We start from the raw sequence: 19,416 nt of genomic DNA, 5'->3' as shown, positions 1-19,416 counted from the left end.
TAAAAAAGCTTGTTGCATGGTTTATTTTATATGATCTTTATCAAGGGTGTAAATAAAATAGGAGGGGCCCAGTGGAATATATTTCATTTTATATATTTTATGAGCCCAGTGGGATATATTTTATAAGGAGAAGCCCAGTGGGATATATTTTATTTTATATAAGGAGAAGCCCGGTGGGATATATTTTATTTTATATATTTTATAAGGAGAAGCCAAGTGGGATATATTTTATTTTATATATTTTATAAGGAGGAGCCCAGTGGGATATATTTTTCATTGGGCCCCAAATTCCTAGAAGCAGCTCTGAGGGCCACATTGCAATGAAGGCTTGGTAAAGGACTAATATCCCATCTTCCTTCATGTTTGTCTCTTCTGATCTGAATCACTGGGGTGGGACATTGTATTTAAGAATTTTATTTTTGTGTGTGAAATGGTTTCACTTGCTACCGTTTTGATCTGAGTTATGTTAGAACTTCTCTGGTATCCTGTCCCATGGTGCATACTGTATATGATCTGAGACATGTTAGAACCTCTCCGATATCCTGACCCATGGTGTTTATATGATCTGAGACATGTTAGAACCTGTCCCATGGTGCATATATGATCTGAGACATGTTAGAACCTCTCCGATATCCTGTCCCATGGTGTTTTCAGTATGATGACACAGTATGATGCCTCTAATGCAGTTTTAAAGTAAGGCTGTTCTGACTCAGGCTGAATGGATGTTGTTGAAATGGTGAGTTTGGTCTGATTTTCATCCACTGATTTATTGATTCATTTTGAGATCAAATACAACATACAGTATTGTCATAAATATACCAGAACATTTGAGACAAATGGAGTTCTATAACACATTTTCTCACACACTCACACATACACAAAAATAACAACAGCAAAGTGAACAACAATAGCAACAATAACAACAGCAATATATCCACAGAGAAGGGAAAACCAAAGTGTGAGAGGCAGGGAGAGGATGAGGCCTCCCCCTCCTGAACCCAGCGGCCTCTGTCCCTTTAACCTTTAACCCCTGTGCATGTTCCCATTAGCCAACGATCGGTCACGGCCTCGGTCACATCTAGGACACAAACGTGACACCCTGATGTGACATCTCTGTTGCAGCTAGTAGACGTTCAGTGTGAACGCAGCGCTTGCTTGGGGCCCTCTAATAACTGACTAACGGGGGTGTATTACAGTAGTACCAACAGCCTGCTAGAGATGGCGGACTGGAGAAGACAAGAACATCCATGCAATTCATGGGCCGAGCAGCACTGGTGTTTCTACAATGGTAATATGGGCCGTCCTCCATATGACATTTGGTATGGATGACTTCAAGTTTAAACCCAGAGGATTCCAGTACTTCCTTGTAGAAGGCCATCGGGCTCAAATAAACAAGAGCATGGGGTGGGATGAAGGACTTAAGCATGTTGGAATGTCGATGGGAGGGTGGGGGGTGAATTAACGTTAACAGCAGTGAGACACATGGCCGAAGCAGACATTCACAACAGGGCCACTGATACTGCACTGCTCTCCACTGGTCTGGGAGTGCTGGGAGAGAGGGTTCAGGGCTCAGTCCTCCAGCGTGCGGAAGGAGTTCTGCATGTCCTCCAGGAGCTGGGCGTAGTCTGCCTTGATCTTGGCCTCCCCGTCCTTCACCGGGTCCTGTAACAACCGTTAATGAGACCAGAGGGGTTAAAGCCACGACGAAGAACAAACCAAATATATGAGGATGCTTAGATACCTCACTCAGGGGTAGAGAGGGGAAGTAGAGCAGAGATGCACCAGAAAGAAGGATTGCCAAGTCAATTCAATTTGAAAAAGACTAGGTCAATCACACCAATTATATTTTTTGTTGAAAAAGACTAGGTCAATCAAACTAATTATCTTTTTGTTGAAAATGTTAAAGTCACAGCAGCCATTCTGTATAGTCCACATAGCTCAAAGGGAGTTCATTCACGTTGTCTCATTGCTATCCAGTCACAACACTTTCCATCGGTCTTCCCAGACACTCCCGATCCCTGCTGGTGAGTTACTGTAGCAGCTGCTCACCTTGAACTTCATGGAGCTGATCTTGTAGAGGATCTCTCCCATGTGCTCGCGGATCATGGCCCAGGTGATTTTGTTGTCGCTCTGGGCCGTGGTCTCCACCGCGTGCCGCGCCATGTCGTAGAAGGCGATCATGTTGGACAGGATGCCCACCGTCTTGTAAAAGGGGCAGAACCTTCATGGAAAATAACATTTTGATCACTCATCATTCTGTAAGGAACATGGCAATCATTCTCACAATTCTGTGAAAGATGTCAATACTCTTTATAATAATGGTAGTACTTTCAAGAATCTGTAGAGGGGTACTGAAATACTGAGTCAGGGCTATACTGAGTCTAGTGTTGCACGGTGTATCGATACTAGGAAAGTACCGCGATACTCTGTCGTCAAAAACGGTACAATACCCAAATTTAAAGTATCGATACTTTAAGAAATAAGAGCCGTATATATTGAGTCGCATTCATGCGACAGTGAAGCCATGTTTGTTTGTAGGCTAATAGCGCTCTGCTTCTCTCTCCCAAGATCCCCGAGTCGCGGGGCAGTATGTGTGTGTGTGGGTGTGCGCGCTGTCTCTCTCTCTCCTCGCTCTGTCACTCTGCAGCGCAACAGTTTTTCCCCCCTCATATGCACGCAGCATGTTCGAGAGGACGGTAGCTAACCTGAGATGGCTACAAGTACAGATGTCGACCGTCCACAGCTTGTCGATAAAGCTGATGTGCGCAGCGAAATCTGGCATATTTTGCTTACAGAGCCGACAGTGAGGGCAGGCCCACGGATTACAAAGCCCATCTGGAAACGATGCTACAAATCTATACAAACCAAGGGAGCCAATACGACCAACCTGGCAAAGCATCTTGCACACAGTCATGCCGACTTACACAAACAATTCAAAGAGCGACAGGTTTAGCGAATGTGATAGAAGATAAGACACACACAGCAGCAACACCAGTACTGTAACTGAATACAACCAAAGTATATTAAGCCTACCTTATGTTGGAATGTATGAATGCACAGTACATTTATTGCACCAGATGATAGCTAGAGAAGCTAATTTTCATCCGTAGCATGAGACTTTTAGCTAGCATAGCTGCAGCCTGGCTGCAAGCCTAGCTCTCTGCCTAGCGCACGTGTGACAAAAAAAATCAATACCTGCTCTGACCTCCTAGAGCGAGAGAACTGTTAACCGTGAGACAATTATCTCTTCTGATAATTTGTAATAGCAAAAATGCTTCAATAGGCCTGGGTTAAATAATAATAATAATAATAAGCTTTTCAAGTTCTTCTGATTATCTCACAGTTTGCAACAACATAGGCATAATTTATTGATTTCTCCCCACACAGACAAACAGATGCCAGCACAATCCCAAACCACCCAGTCGAGGCAGCCTTCCCTTCCAGCTGTGTTTGAAAGCTACAGGAAATATGATAGACTCAAAAAATGCAAAAAGACTGAACAGAGCACTAAAGAAGGCCAAGTTCCATGTTCTGTCATCTATTATTCCATTACTTTTCCATATGTTTTAGATTTTCACCATGGTATCGTTTCGATATCGAGATATTTTGGGCAGGTATCGTATCAAAGTAATAATTTTGGTATCGTGACAACACTAACTGAGTCAGGACTACACTGAGTCAGGACTATGCTGAGTCAGGACTATGCCGAGTCAGGACTACGCCGAGTCAGGACTATGCCGAGTCAGGACTACGCCGAGTCAGGACTACGCCGAGTCAGGACTACGCCGAGTCAGGACTACGCCGAGTCAGGACTATACAGAGTCAGTATAGGACTACGCCGAGTCAGGACTACGCCGAGTCAGGACTACGCCGAGTCAGGACTACGCCGAGTCAGGACTACGCCGAGTCAGGACTATACTGAGTCAGGACTATACAGAGTCAGGACTATACTGAGTCAGGACTATACTGAGTCAGGACTATACTGAGTCAGGACTATACAGAGTCAGGACTATACTGAGTCAGGACTATACTGAGTCAGGACTATACTGAGTCAGGACTACACTGAGTCAGGACTACACTGAGTCAGGACTATGCACAGACAGGACTACGCATGGCTTTGGTGGGCATAAAAATGCAGGTTTCTCAGGTTTGGATAAATCTAGTCAAAGAATCCCTTTCAATAGAGAATCTCCATTGACCTTTGTTTTTCCAGGACTACCACCTAATCTGTGTCACGAAAAACATCCCAAAAACAAAGAAAGGTCAGTCACAATCTCATATTATGCACAAAAAAAAAAGAATAACACTAAAATTACAAATAACACCAGAGCTTAGACAACAGCTGTCTGTAAAATCCTGTCTGTCCTTCTCTCTGCGCTCACCTGTCATACGGAGTGTAACCATTCTGTTGTAGGAAGTCGTCTTTGATGAGTTTAGCAACCTCCAGTGTGATCTTGTCAGTCTCAGCCAGAGACGCCTGTTATTAAGATGACAAAGGATTGTGAAAGGGAATAAATGCACAAGCACAACAGTCCAGAGCCCTCCTAACCCTTACCTCACATGACCTGAGGTTCAGGTTTGGCTTATTTCTATTTTGGGGCTCTGAAAAACGTACAGTACTTTAAAGAGCCATGGAATACAGAGAAAACAAACAGCACACTCTTCCCCAGCTTGGCCTCACCTTGCCGACCAGCTGGACGATCTCAGCCAGGTCTTCCTCCTCCTGAAGGATCTCCTTGGCCTTGGTGCGCAGCGGCACGAACTCAGGGAAGTGCTTGTCGTAGTACTCGTCCAGCGCACGCGTGTACTTGCTGTAGCTGATCAGCCAGTTGACAGAGGGGAAGTGCTTCCTCTGGGCCAGCTTCTTATCCAGACCCCAGAACACCTGAGAGAGAGGGATGGATGGAGGGAAAGAAGAGAGAAAGAGAAGAATAACAGGATGTGAGAAGTTGATGATACTCATTATTTGTGTAGCATCTTTCATATAAAAAATGCAGCTCAAAGTGTTTTACATATAGTAAGTGTTTTATATATAGTAAATATATGTAATATTTGTTTTTATATATAGTAAATGTAAATTAGATTTACATGTACATTACATTAACATATGGTAAATGGACTGCACTTGCAGTATATAGTACTTTTATCCAAAGCGCTTTACAACGGCCTCTCATTCACCCATTCACACACACATTCACACACCAAATGGCCAAATTTACCATAAAAATAGACAAAATAGACAAAAATCATAAATAGTCACCATATATGATAATGTCACCATATATGATGTTTATCTAGAACTGAAGATTTACCTGTACGATACCCAGTGTGGCTGAGGTCACAGGGTCAGAAAAGTCTCCACCAGGGGGCGATACACTGGGTGGTAATAGCAACAGAAAGTAAGATCATTCAGTGTCCTAGTCCTTGCTGTAAATGAGAAGCCAACTCACCTGGTTGAATGAAGGTAAAATGTAAATATATCAAACTGCCACCATCCCAGCCAGGGTTTGAAGTGAACACTCGTCACATGCAGGTCAAATCTGACACTAGCCGTAAATTGATCAATTCCACCAGTCACTTTGGCAGGTAGCCATGGCCCGGTAAAATATGGTTCATTTTCATCCACCTATCTAATTTTAGAAATGCCCCCTGCTGGAAGATAGAGTTACTACTTACGCTCCCACGATGCTGACGCTGCCCTCTCTCTCTGGGTTGCCCAGGCATTTCACTCTCCCTGCACGCTCGTAGAAGGAGGCCAGCCTGGCTCCCAGATAGGCAGGATACCCACTGTCTACAGGCACACCCCACACAGTAGTTCATACTTTGTCACATATCTTATGATTGGCTTACAAATGACCACTCTCCATTGTGATTGGCTGGGTGTACTCACCAGCAGGCATCTCAGCCAATCGGCCTGAGATCTCCCTGAGAGCCTCCGCCCAGCGGGAGGTGGAGTCAGCCATCATGCTCACATTGTAACCCATGTCTCTGAAGTACTCAGACAGAGTGATCCCTGCATTGGCACAGAGTCAGACACATGGAGTCAGCACAGTCAGACACACGGAGTCAGCACAGAGTCAGACACACAGAGTCAGCACAGAGTCAGACACACAGAGTCAGCACAGAGTCAGACACACAGAGTCAGCACAGAGTCAGACACACAGAGTCAGCACAGAGTCAGACACACAGAGTCAGCACAGAGTCAGACACACAAGAGTCAGCACAGAGTCAGACACACAAGAGTCAGCACAGAGTCAGACACACAGAGTCAGCACAGAGTCAGACACACAGAGTCAGCACAGAGTCAGACACACAGTCAGCACAGAGTCAGACACATGGAGTCAGCAGTCAGACACATGGAGTCAGCGTGGTGATGGTTTTGATGATTCCTGTGCTCTGAACAATACTGTTATACACCCTGCCCACTGGAGATACCTGCACTGCTCTGAACAATACTGTTATACACCCTGCCCACTGGAGATACCTGCACTGCTCTGTACAATACTGTTATACACCCTGCCCACTGGAGATACCTGCACTTCTAATATGGACAAAAAGATCTGCGCTGCTTTAAATTCCCGAACTCCAACAACTGACTCAATGGCAACACAGCGAGTTCAGGTTTAGAGTGGAAGGAATGTGAACGTGGCTTTGAGGACGTTTGATGCTAGAATCGAGCTCGCCTTACTTTACTCTGCCAGTAGAATCCAGCTCCCCTTACTTTACTCTGCCAGTAGAAAAATAATAATATATGAATGCTCTTTTTCTACCAACAGTTATGAAGAGTATGAGTGTGTGTCCACCGGCGAGCTGTATTTTAGAGCTGGCACTGTTTTCTCATTTACAATTGGTAATGAGCTCTAGAAACAAGATCTGTGTTCCAAGAGCTTTTTAGCGCTATAGTACCACAAGCTTGTTTTTGTCAGTTGGAGCTTTTTGGGCTAAAGTGCAGGCTATAAAAGGCTGTTCTGACGACGACGACGGTCGGTTTTTGGCAAGACTGCATAGACAGATAACATTAGCTAGCCATCTTCCTCAGCTAGTTATCTGCAGTCTGTAAAAACACGATACTCAGTCCTAACATGAGCTGTCGCTAGCCTAGCCAGTCCACTAGCTTTCCCAGTGCGCTTGAAGCACCTGTGAGTAGCGTTAGCTTGGCGCTGTTGAGCTACATACTGCCCCCTGGTGGACTAGCAGCCTCAGCCCGTCTCACCAACTGGTGGGTACCTGTGTAGATGGACGCCTCTCTGGCGGCCACGGGCATGTTGGAGGTGTTGGCCACCAGAGCTGTTCTCTTCATGATGCTCTCTTCCTTCCCATCCACTTCCATAGTAAGCTGTTGGACAAAGGAAGTCAGTCAGAATGAAAACCAGCTTGTACATCCCCGTTTCCCTGAGTACTCAATTTACAATCTGTATTAGTCTACTTTGCAGTGGAGAATGATGAACACGTTTCCTCTGCTGCAGTGGGCCCTCCACCCCACAACCCCTAAACAGCTTTTGTCGATCCATTACAATCCTGTCATTTAAACCAATGTGAAGCATCAGTCGCTGACCTCTGGGAAATCCCGCAGTACTTCAGACATCTCGTTCCCCCGCTCGCCACAGCCCACATAGATGATGACGTCGCTGTTGGAGTACTTTGACAGGGACTGGGAGATCACGGTCTTCCCACAGCCGAAGGCCCCGGGAATAGCTGTGGTTCCTCCCTGAACACAGCTGCAAGCCAAGGCAGAGACGGAACCACTCAGAGAGAAGGTTCTCCGGTGGCTTTAGCTTAAAGCAGACCGTTGGTGACCCAGTCTGGTGTTTTGGTGCTGATGTCAGAAATCCTCAAAATGCACTAGCGGTCACTTGATTTACTTGTATGTTTTCATATTACGAAAATTTAAGAACACACTCAATATAACAAACAACAGTTTTAGGATCACTAAATAGTCTTATTTTGTTAACAAGGTAGGCAAGCTATTGTGTACTGTGAATGAAATTTCAGTCTCACTAATGTTACCCACACCATTTGTTCTTTTCTTTGTTTTCCTACCTGACTGTTCTTTGTTGTAGTTCGTTCCCCTAGAATCAGTCTGTTAAAACTACAATTTGTTTCTGTATGACATCACTTCCCTATCCTCTTCCTCCTGAAACTGTCACTTCCTTTTTCACGTTATAAGATATCTCTTTCAAGTCCCAGTCCCTCACTCTCGCGTAGGAAACACTTCCTGTGCGGAGTCCGTTTTGCAAATCGTAACATACTATTGTCTTTTGTTTGAAATCAAACGACCACATCACGTGTTCTTTGAAATCTAACTTAAACCAAGTATAGATTTTCATTCATACCACCCATTATCTGACTGAGAAGTGTGAACAGCTCTGAGTCTTTGAGGCATTTTTTTCTCTGCTTAGTGATTTCAGGTGTACCAACATTCACAGAAGTATATCTTCTTCAAATATTTGCAGATTTCGATGGATAGCACATCATTTGAAAGCTTACAATTTACAGTCTCATAATCTGTTAAAAAAAGAAGAAAAAAAGAAAACATGACCTTGCCCTACTTAAGGACAAAAATACTGGTCACATTTTTCATTCAAAAAGAGAAGTCTCAAACATGACAGACAGACTAAAACGATTAAGGAAGGAAAGAGTGAGAAGGAAAATGGAGAAGTGAAGAGAAGGAGACTCACGGGAAGAGAGCGTCCAGAACCCTCTGGCCAGTGAGCAGGGGGTGATTGGCCGGCAGCTTCTCTGTGACCGGACGGATCTGTCTCACGGGCCACACCTGCATCATGGTGAACTTCTCCTTCACGCTCTCAAACTCCAGCTCCAGCACCACGTCCTGACGCACACACACACATACACACACACGCGCAGACAGACAGACAGACCGACAGAGACAGACACACACAGACACACACACACACAGTGTCAATTCTGTCAACAATCTCCATGCAGAACTATACATTAATATGCCTAGTCTAGAAATACAATTCTGTTCATATTTAGATTAGGATTAGGCTTAATCTATGCCCTATAACCTGCAACCAAAGTGAGTGACTCACAGAGACATCATAGTTTCCGGGTGGGGCCAGGTAGGTGACCGTGCCTCTGTTACGAGGTGGAAGCATCAGCTTGTGCTTAATCAGGGAGTTCTCAACCACCATGCCATAAATGTCCCCTCCGGTTATGTGACTGCCAACCTGAGGAGGAGGAATAAAAAAGAGGATAGTTCAATCTTGATCTACTCAGGTTCAAAAAGACAACATACAGACCTACCTCACGCCTTACAAATGTCAAAATACAATTGTCCTTACTCTGAGGCTCTGGCCGGGGGAGAAGTCCCATTTGAGGTCTCTGTTGAGGGCTCCGATGTTCACCCCTCTGGGGATGTAGATGCTCTGAGTCAGATCGTTGATGTCCTTCAGAGGACGCTGGATTCCGTCAAAGATGGAGCCCATGATTCCCGGTCCCAGCTCCACAGAGAGGGGCTTGCCTGTCCGGAGCACAGGGTCTCCAACAGACACACCAGCTGAAGCACACGTTAAGGAAAACCCAATAGAACAACACTAGAGAAGAGGACTTGGTACAGGACTGGTACTTCCTGAGGCAGCTGGAGAAATTCGGTCTACCAAAGGAAATTATGGTTCTCTTCTACACCTCCATCCTTGAGTCCATCCTCACCTCCACCACCACCATCTGGTTCGCTGCCGCTACAGCCAAGGACAGGGCCAGACTGCAGCGCGTCATCCAATCCGCAGAGAAGGTGATCGGCTGCAACCTGCCCTCTGTCCTGGTCCAACCTGCCCTCTGTCCTGGTCCAACCTGCCCTCTGTCCTGGTCCAACCTGCCCTCTGTCCTGGTCCAACCTGCCCTCTGTCCTGGTCCAACCTGCCCTGCGTCCTGGTCCAACCTGCCCTCTGTCCTGGTCCAACCTGCCCTCTGTCCTGGTCCAACCTGCCCTCTGTCCTGGTCCAACCTGCCCTCTGTCCTGGTCCAACCTGCCCTCTGTCCTGGTCCAACCTGCCCCCTGTCCTGGTCCAACCTGCCCTGCGTCCTGGTCCAACCTGCCCTGCGTCCTGGTCCAACCTGCCCTCTGTCCTGGTCCTGCACAACTCCAGGACCCTGAAGCGGGCCAGGGAGATTGCATCCGACCCACTCCGGCCATAATCTCTTTGTGCCACTCCCCTCAGGCAGGAGGCTGCGGTCCATCAGGACCGCATCTGCACGCCACAGAGGCAGCTTCTTCCCCACGGCCATCAACCTCTTCAACAAGGCTTATGTCCCCCTCTGGTATGTTGTAAAACTGCACGGCAATAAACGGATTCTGATTCTTACTTGTTCACACTGTGGTTTTGTAAAAGAGACTTAAGTCAAAATAGACTAACCCTGTCTAAATAGAGGATCATTTTAAACTAGTTGGAGCACCCAATCAGTAATTGGTCATTTAGTCCATTATATGCCTGTTGCCGCCCCAGAACCTGTGAGATGGGTATTGAACCGGTCGCCATGAATGGGGAAATGTATTTTGCTCCTGAACTAAGTCCCAACTGAATGGTGGTGAATGGGAATTCTCTGTGCTTATAATGACACTAACCGACTCCAAACTGCCCTAAAGCACATGGCTAGATTCTGTGGGTCGAGAGGAATACAATGATGTCCACCTCTTGACATTTGGTCGATTTTAGATCAAACATAGGATGACCAATTTCATGAAACATCTACTACTGTTCTGATCGGCCATTTAGTCAGAACTAATAACTAAAATAAAACATCTGTCTCTGTCACCGTCTGCATGGGATCCTTGCCGGTAACCGTGCCAAATATGAAAGCAGTCAGGCCAACGACAGCATTGGCACAGACAGACAGAGATACAGACATAATTGCTCTTATGTGTTAGATCAGATACAAAATGAAGGAATATTGCAGTATTGTGATGCGATTGCCTTCATTTTCTGCTTCCTGGTTTTTAAATACTCAGGGAAACCAGTTGTGGGCAAAATAAGTTCTTTAAGGGCTCATTCATTATTTCCTGAAATGTGTGTGTGCAGCTGTGAAAGGATACAGGTCTCCTCGTAGACCTGTATGGTGGCCATGTCTCCTTCCAGGCGGATGATTTCACCCACCAGCTCGCTGTGGCCGACCCGGACCAGCTCGTACATGGCCGCTCCTGCCATCGCCGTGGCAGTTACCACTGGGAGGAACAGATGGAAGAAAAATAAATAGTCATTAATAAAAAGAAAGAAAACATGGTGAAAACAAAGTGAAATCGCAGAGTAGCGAGACTAGTGTTACAGAGGCAGACGTGGGTGGGCTACGTTGAAGCAAAATAGTCTTAGTTTCACACGACAGAGGGAAACGAGACAACTCACCTGGACCAGATACCCCGTGTACATATCCAAACTCGCTTTCTCGCTCCTCATCACGGATCTTAGGAAGCTTGGAGGTGTCCATCTTGAAAGTGTGACCTGCAAATTCCGAGACAGACCATTCACTGTAGAGAATTTCAAAATCCGCAAACAGCCATCTGCTTTAGTTAGATTTAGCAGAAGTGACAAACAGACTCGTGCAAACATTGAAGCTCAATGACAGAGGACCTGAGTCACCTACTAGGTGTATATTTTAAAAGCATATCTGATATGTCGCGTGAGCCTCAGGCTCAGTCAGTCGTGAACACACAAATGTGCAGAGCATGCTCTGTAGCTATCAGCCTTATCAATTACACAAGATAGGTATGCTAGTGTAAAAGACTGAGTAAAGCTAAATTGAGTTGCAATTATAGATGATGGATGGAGCTAACGTTACGTAGCCTACTGAGTGCTAGCTAAAGAGCTTATACAACATATCGTTAGGCCATCCAAAGCACTGGCAGTATGGTAAACTAACGTTACAGACAATGAATGAATATTTTAACATCAGCTAGCCTAGCCCTCGCCTTGCTTAAGCTGATTTTGGTGTCAGTCAGGTGACAAGCACACGGAAAGATGGCTAGCTAGCTGCCTGGAAAACCGATAGTAGTAACATTAGTAATAGGAACATAACATTAGCTAGCTAGCTAATGCTTGCTAGCTAGCATAACAAGATGCTCATCTGAATATCACTAAACCAAATACTAATGTTAGCCAGCTAAATTAAAAAACCTTAATGCGATTTAGTGAGTTGAGTTACCTTGTCTTGATATGCAATGGTCCAAGGTCTTTCGAAATTACGTCTGAGCGAGCAGGAGGTTGGTTCACTACACTGGTCAGCTGACAGGCACAAGATTATCTGGAGAAAACAGCCATTGTGGTTCGTATAGACCCGACTTTCAATGGAAGCGATGGGCCTCCAAGATCCAAAATGGAGCAGTGACACGACAGTTTCTACGCGTCCTCTATTGGCCGTTTATGGTAGTCACGAATCCAGATTGTCCTTGTTTCCTTTCCTTATATCCTTTATTTGAAACGCTGTACAAATTATTTACATTCCTATATAGCCTACAAATCATCTTCAGATCACGAAAGGTATGGAGGACCAAACTTGCCATAATAAGAAATACATTAATGCATTCATTAAGAGGGATACATAAAACCCATACATACTGTCTTAGGCCCCCTAAGAAAATTGTTTAAAGCTATTTATCTGGCAGTAAGTGTTTATTTGCTCGTAAAAACACTATATAACATTGCAGTCAATACAAAGACAAAATATTATTTTTTAAATACATTTAAAATGTATTTATTTATTTAACATTTATTATTATTATTATTATTATTATTATTATTATTGTTGTTGTTGTTGTTGTTGTTGTTATTGTGACCTCTAAGCTAGAGTTCAGGGGCCTCATTTATCATTGAGGTACGCCATATTTTACACGGTCTTTTTCGCGATTTCAGGCGTAGGCTACGCCATTTCCCCCCCCCACATTGCGATCTATCAAGCCGAAAGGGCGAAAATTTAGTCGCCTTTCTACGCGCTTTTGTAGGACACCTCTCAACTTGTCCTACCGATTTACACGGTTTTCTACACCCTTTTTGAACACAGGGGGAACTGGCGACGCAGGTGGTGCGTCGGTGAATTACAATGTTTGATGGAGAGAAGAAGAGCGACAGTTTCTGAACGCACAATCATGTAGGCTAATAGCCCAATTCAGCACAAACATATATCGCAATGCAAGATTAGACGTGTCCTCTAACCGGCTCATTCATGGTCCGATATGGATTTGTTCCCCAAACTGAACCTATGCGCTGTCCCAAACCTTTCCGCGCTATATGTCACACACCTAATGCAGGCACTCCATCAAACGGCAATAATTGACCAATTAGATTGTCAGTAATATGTGATCATGTGGACCTGTTTGCTGTTTGGTAAGCATATAAATGACAGTCCTCCTGTGCGTAATGCGAGCCTAAATGAATCCGGCGCTACTCGGCCTACTGGCCGAGATAGAACTCCAAAGAGGTGACGGCGATGGCGACTGCACCCACATAAGGGCACCATCAGTGAATGAATACGTCTATGTGAATCGCTAAAATGTGCACACTATAAATACCCAAATCATATGTGACATGCTCATCACAAGTGTAGTGGCACGGTGGCCTGGCTCCACGCATGACTCATTCACCCTGGCGCACAGCAGGGTAGGGGCTAGACTGGAGGCAGGCGCTGCGCGTGACGGCTGGCTTGTTGGTGTGTGCATAGCCAAGATACATATTCTTTGTCTTATTTACTTTAATCTTTATTAGCATTTTCCATCCATACAACGACAATACAATAAAACATAAAAACTTACAATAACAGCTTATGGGTACTTCCATCCATGCAGCTTTTTTTTCTTACTCAAATATGACAATTTTAATATTAGTGGTATCATCACACTTCCTTCTATAATCCATCCATTTTCCCCATCTCCCTTCAAACTTTCCTTCCTGCATCCTCAATGCATAAATAAATCTCATAAATCTCCTCCACAACACCCACCACTGCTCCTTGGTTGGGGGTTCCACCTTATACCAAGCCCTCATTATTGTCTTTTTACTAGCAACCAATAGTACTTTCACTAGGTATCTGTCCCCTCCTTGTACATCATTCTGTTATGTTTGCCAAGATGTATATTCAAAGCGGATAAGAATGAGAACCAGTCAAGACCCCACCACAAAATGAGGACCAAGCCCTCAGCCCCCTCCCCGTCATGAGGTTTACCAGCGGGGCCAAAGGGCCCACACTGAGGTCATGCACCAGCTATGAAGACACAAACAAGTAAGGTTCACATTTCTACCATTTTATTGTATGTTGGTGGGTGACTGTGTGAGGTGTGTGAGTGCGTTTGTGAGTAAATGTGTGAGGTCCGTGAGTGTGGTAGTGAGTGACTGTGTGAGGTCCTTGAGTGTGGTAGTGAGTGACTGTGTGAGGTCCGTGAGTGTGGTAGTGAGTGACAGTGTGAGGTCCGTGACAGCATGTGTGAGGGAATGAAGTGCAGTGAGGATGTCCTGTTGGCTCTGGTGGTGTAGTGTGGTGACCTCCACCAACTGCTGAACAACTGCCCCACAACTGCCCCAATCCCTTCTGCCATTTCCCTCTGGGCCTCTAGGGTCATGAGCCTCCAGCACAGCGTCTGATAGGAAGCCCAGCCCTCAGGGACCCTTGAGGCAGGGACGCTGGCAGCCGGAGGTGGAGGCGTGGGCGGTGGAGACGGAGGCGCTGGAGATGGCACTGGAGGTGAAGGCCGGTGCGCTGGAGGTGGAGGCACTGGAGGTCGTGGCACTGGATGTAGAGGCTGCAACCGGCGGGGGCACGACCGTCAGGTCAAGGACCACTGCAGACTCCCCCTCCTCTGAGTCCCACCCCACGTCAGAGTCTGGAGAAACAATTTCAGTCATTTTCTTTGAGTTTGTCAGTTAACTTGATTATGCATTAAACATTTTATTGTGTAGCCATATTCAATTGATATGTTTTTCTGTTGGCAGCCAAATAAATTCTTAAGTGTGATTTACCGGGTGATTTAGATGAGTCTTAATTTCCCAGAGGGGAAAATGTTTAATGTGGTCTAACATTATGAAGTGGTCATCTGTGTTATCGTTCCCTGTTTTTGGTCCTGAATCAATCATAGCCTACCACAGAATGTGTGGAATGTTTGCTTTCCTCACAGCCACATAATACAGCATGTCCGTGTAGCCTACGCCACATACAGGATGCACGAAACGTACAGTAGGCTACCTAAACTGTAGGAGCAATCAGACAAATGTAGGCTCGTACAAATAGCTTACCTTCCGAAGATGATTTTCTTTCCTCGCGTGGACCTCACCAACAAGCACATGCACCTCCGTCTCCGAAAAGTTTCTCTTCTTTCCGCGTTTTTCCATAAACGTCTTTGTCTGTCCTATGCTCCACGCTATATTATGTCGGTTCCTTCCGGGGTATCCACGTTGTGCGCTGTCAGAGTTTTGACCATATATGGTTGAATTTGGGCGTGGAGAGGGCGGAACACGGGACGCGTGCGCGTACGCTCTCTCCTCCGCCACCGTCGGATTTTTCGTGGAGGAAATGGCGTACGACATTTTTGATAGATCCGAAAAGCGTGTAAATATTCTCGTCGTACGCTACATTTCGCATTTTCCGCGTTTTCGTCGTACGCCCTCTTTTACACCTGAATTAACACGCTCTTTGATAAATGAGGCCCCAGGCTGGTCAGGCTGCTGGTTACGGGCCGCTCACACGCTTGCGTTTGATAAGCCAACATTGACGGATGCCATTCACTTTCAATGGCTGCAGCCGAATAGCATTCTGGTTCCGTTGTTGTCCCGGTGCGTTGCGTTGCCTGCGTTGCTAGCGTCGAATGTTGAGCAATGTTCAACTTTCAGATGCGTTGCCGGAGCTGCCGACCAATCAGATGTCTTGACAGAGAAATACGTCATCGCAAAGCGGGATTTGATTGTTGTTGCGTGCAGCAGACACGCCTTCCGCCATACGTTGACGGAACGGAAGCGTGTGAACAGGCCATTAGGCTGCTGGTCAGGCTGCTGGTCAGGCTGCTCAGGCTGTTGGTCAGGCTGCTGGTCAGGCTGTTGGTCAGGCTGGTTAGGCTGCTGGTCAGGCTGCTCAGACTGTTGGTCAGGCTGCTGGTCAGGCTGCTCAGACTGTTGGTCAGGCTGCTGGTCAGGCTGCTGGTCAGGCTGCTGGTTAGGCTGCTGGTCAGGCTGCTCAGGCTGTTGGTCAGGCTGCTGGTCAGGCTGGTCAGGCTGTTGGTCAGGCTGCTGGTCAGGCTGCTCAGGCTGTTGGTCAGGCTGCTGGTCAGGCTGGTCAGGCTGTTGGTCAGGCTGCTGGTCAGGCTGGTCAGGCTGTTGTTCAGGCTGCTGGTCAGGCTGGTCAGGCTGTTGTTCAGGCTGCGCATGGTGGATAACCAGTGGTCCGTTCTCTTCAGGTTCTCAGCATCTATAGCATCCTGTCGTAGCTGAGCTGCCTCCTAAGGACAGATCCTCGCGTTGTAAGGCGAGTGACTCTGTAACGATCCTCAGAGCATGGGGGGAGAGAGGACCATAACAACTATCCCAAACGATGAAGAAGAAGATCCTCTTTTTTTAAAGAAGAAGATTAAACATTATAGCTAGGTCTAAAACATACCTTTTGTGATTTCAAGTGCCATCTGTGGGTAGCCAGGATCCTGTTTGTGGACTTCATTTCTGCTTTAAACAGCCGCAACATCTCCTGTAGAAACTGGAGCTTGATCAGGGGATGAGCAAAGACCAAGCCCCCGGCAAAACCCTCATGGCAAGTCAATATTGCCGAAGCCTACTCTAATAGTAGTGGCTGCCAACTGCTTCTCCAGCAGATACTGTAAAAACTGGGCATCTCACTGGCTTGATTCCTTTCTTCCCACACCACTGCACAAAAGCATGCCACTTCCCCGCGTAAACCTTGGAAATGGAGACCACCCGTGCGCTCTGCATCGTGAGGACAACAGCATAAGAGTGGCCGCGGCTCGACAGCCTCAGCCTCTCAGCAACCAAGAGGCTGCCCCAGAACGGCTGGCTGACAGATCATCACCCGTGCCGGGGACAACACGTCCTGCCAGTGCGGCATTGGACAGTCAGGAGCCACCGGGATAACCGTCAGTCTCTCCGCACCCTGGCCAACAGTCTCTCCGCCCACAACCTGGCCAACAGTCTCTCTGCCCGCACCCTGGCCAACAGTCTCTCCGGCCGCAACCTGGCCAACAGCAGGAGGGTGCATGACCCTGGAGGGAAAGTGCACAGGAGCCCCCTTGGCCTCCACTCCCAACGGAGGGTCGCCCTGTTGACTCAGAGAAAACCAGAGCTGGTGGTGCGCATTCACTCCAGATGCAAACAAGTCCACATTAGCCCTCCCGAACCACTCTCATAGTCACGGTACTATCTGCGGATAGAGCTGCCAGTCATCCTGGTGAGGACCCCCCCGGGACATGAGGTCCGCTCCGACATTCAGGTGACCATGTGCTGTGCCACCAAGTCATGGGGGTGTGCTCAGGCCCACAGTGTACTCACAGCCAGAGTCATAGCCAGAGTCAGAGCCAGAGTCACAGCCAGAGTCACAGCCAGAGTCACAGCGTACTCACAGCCAGAGTCACAGCCAGAGTCACAGCCAGAGTCACAGCCAGAGTTAGAGCCAGAGTCACAGCCAGAGTCAGAGCCGAAGTGAATGCATTCCAATAGGTGCTTTGTGGTGAGCATACGGAAAGGTTGTTTGGCTGCACATCAATCAAGCTTGCCTAAATCCAAGATGGACCTCACTCCGCTTGGTTTGTTGGGCATGAGAAAGTAATGGGAATAGAATCCCTCGTTCCTCTGTTCGGCCCAATCCCAAACCAGACCCTACCCACTCCCACTCCACCACCGAGTGGCCCAATCCCAAACCAGCCCTACCCACTCCCACTCCACCACCGAGGGTCACTCCAAATGAAGTGTCACTCGCAGCTGTGGAGGGCTCTCTCAATCGATGGGGAGTGTATGTAAATGGAAAGGCAATGTGGGAAAGACTCCCCACTCCACCGGAAACGACCGGAACAGTGCCGTCACCATGGCATGTTTAGGTGATTTATGGATTTTTTAAAATATGATTTAAAATAAGAATATAAAATCACTATAATTAAATACATATAGGCTAATGAGAAATGGTCAAAAATCCAAATGGAGATATGTTTTTGCAAATGAACTCTAACTCTAAATGAATACTATATCACTGTCCCGAGACAAATACATCAATCAGTAAATAACTCACTCCCATGCCTGTTAGGCAGCGTTCCTGTTTTTTTGAAGAGACATTTGCATGTCGCAGCCTAATCAGCTTCTCTGTCTGTTCCATTGTCCCTGTAAATAATGGAATATATTCTGTAAATTTGTGGGACGATGGTCACTGCCCCTTTCAACTTGAGTTTTTTTTAAAACCTCCATCTGGAAAGTGGTGGCTTTCTCGGAGATGACATCACGGCCTCGAACATCCCCCCACAGGGAGGCAGAGGACGGCGGAGTTGAACAGCGTGACCCCGTCGTGACCCCGTCGGAGCGTTCCGTACAGCCACCGGGAGAGAACGCATTCCCGCTTCCATGCCACATAGCTGTCTGACAGTGGCCGTACACATATCTGAGGCACTGATGCCAAGAACTGTGCTGTGTGTGATGGAGATTGGCCCTGCCCAGATAGCAAGCGGATCTGGTCCATATATGGGCCGGAACTAAGCCACAAGTGCCAGATCTGGCCTGTATATGGCACTGATCGGATTGCTGTCTGGGTGACTGCTGCTTGACATGACTGCAGAGTTGGAATCGCAGCCCACTTCAGGCCCGCCTCGAAAGGCAGACAGAACTGGTCGTCAGGGTGGTTTCTGGTCCCTACCCTCTTTAAGAGCTAATGTCCCCTCAGCTCCCTGCACTCCCCTGGGCTGTAACGTCTCTGCGCAGAGCTACAGCTACATACACCCCTCCCCATGAGCAGACAGAGATCCGTGGAACCCCTGGCCAACCACTTCAAGCACATTAACACTAGCTAGGGATACAGCTGGCCTCCCGACTCAATGTCATTGCTTCTGATGCTTCCTCTCGTGGATAGGAACATAAGGAGCCTGATGTTCTCCCTCTCGACGTGCTGCAGCTGCATTCTCCCGTTGTGCTCCCGAGGTCAGTCGACCAGTGCTCTTGGGCGCGAAAGGGTCTTCGAAAGATGTTTCTTCTCCTCCTCCATCCACATAAATCGGTTCGTAGCAGAGCCCACGGCCGATCCGAACAGAACTTCTCGAGAGATAGGAGTGTTGACCAACTCGGCCCTGTCCACATCCCTTATGTTGGTCATGTTGAGCCAAAGATGGCACTGTGGCCCCACTGTTGTGGCCATGGTGTCACCGGCACAGGTAGCCAGCCGAAGCTTGGGTGAGGTGAAGAATTGACCCAAAAGCAAATTCGCAATAGCGAACTCCACTTT

The 19,416-nt window shown here is 47.1% G+C and overlaps 1 protein-coding gene across 1 annotated transcript; it reads right to left on the bottom strand.

Annotated features, from left to right (window-relative positions):
* Positions 1-847: 847 nt before the first annotated feature.
* Positions 848-12,226, bottom strand: LOC311319033 (V-type proton ATPase catalytic subunit A). Its single transcript, XM_084450477.1, has 15 exons — positions 12,157-12,226; positions 11,361-11,456; positions 11,054-11,182; positions 9,306-9,520; positions 9,054-9,191; positions 8,679-8,830; positions 7,556-7,718; positions 7,228-7,336; positions 5,891-6,013; positions 5,677-5,791; positions 5,313-5,376; positions 4,682-4,885; positions 4,383-4,477; positions 2,050-2,221; positions 848-1,662 (listed from the first exon to the last, which is right to left on the bottom strand). Exons 2-15 carry the CDS (start codon positions 11,440-11,442, stop codon positions 1,570-1,572), a joined length of 1,854 nt encoding a protein of 617 aa, XP_084306603.1. The 5' UTR covers positions 11,443-11,456; positions 12,157-12,226; the 3' UTR covers positions 848-1,569.
* Between the last annotated feature and the right edge of the window lie 7,190 nt (positions 12,227-19,416).

The sequence above is a fragment of the Borostomias antarcticus genome (genome assembly GCF_949987555.1).
Source record: "Borostomias antarcticus genome assembly, chromosome: 15".
Lineage (NCBI taxonomy): Eukaryota > Metazoa > Chordata > Actinopteri > Stomiiformes > Stomiidae > Borostomias > Borostomias antarcticus.
Note: the sequence above shows the minus strand (reverse complement) of the source record. Positions and strands in the feature narration are given on the sequence as shown.

Excerpts from the sequence above, each read along its gene's own strand:
- LOC311319033 (XM_084450477.1), bottom strand. The coding sequence starts at position 11,442 with ATGGACACCTCCAAGCTTCCTAAGATCCGTGATGAGGAGCGAGAAAGC. Across the intron at positions 7,337-7,555 it reads TACTGCGGGATTTCCCAGAG|CTTACTATGGAAGTGGATGG; the intron begins GTCAGCGACTGA and ends TTTGTCCAACAG. Across the intron at positions 4,478-4,681 it reads TCGTCCAGCTGGTCGGCAAG|GCGTCTCTGGCTGAGACTGA; the intron begins GTGAGGCCAAGC and ends TCTTAATAACAG.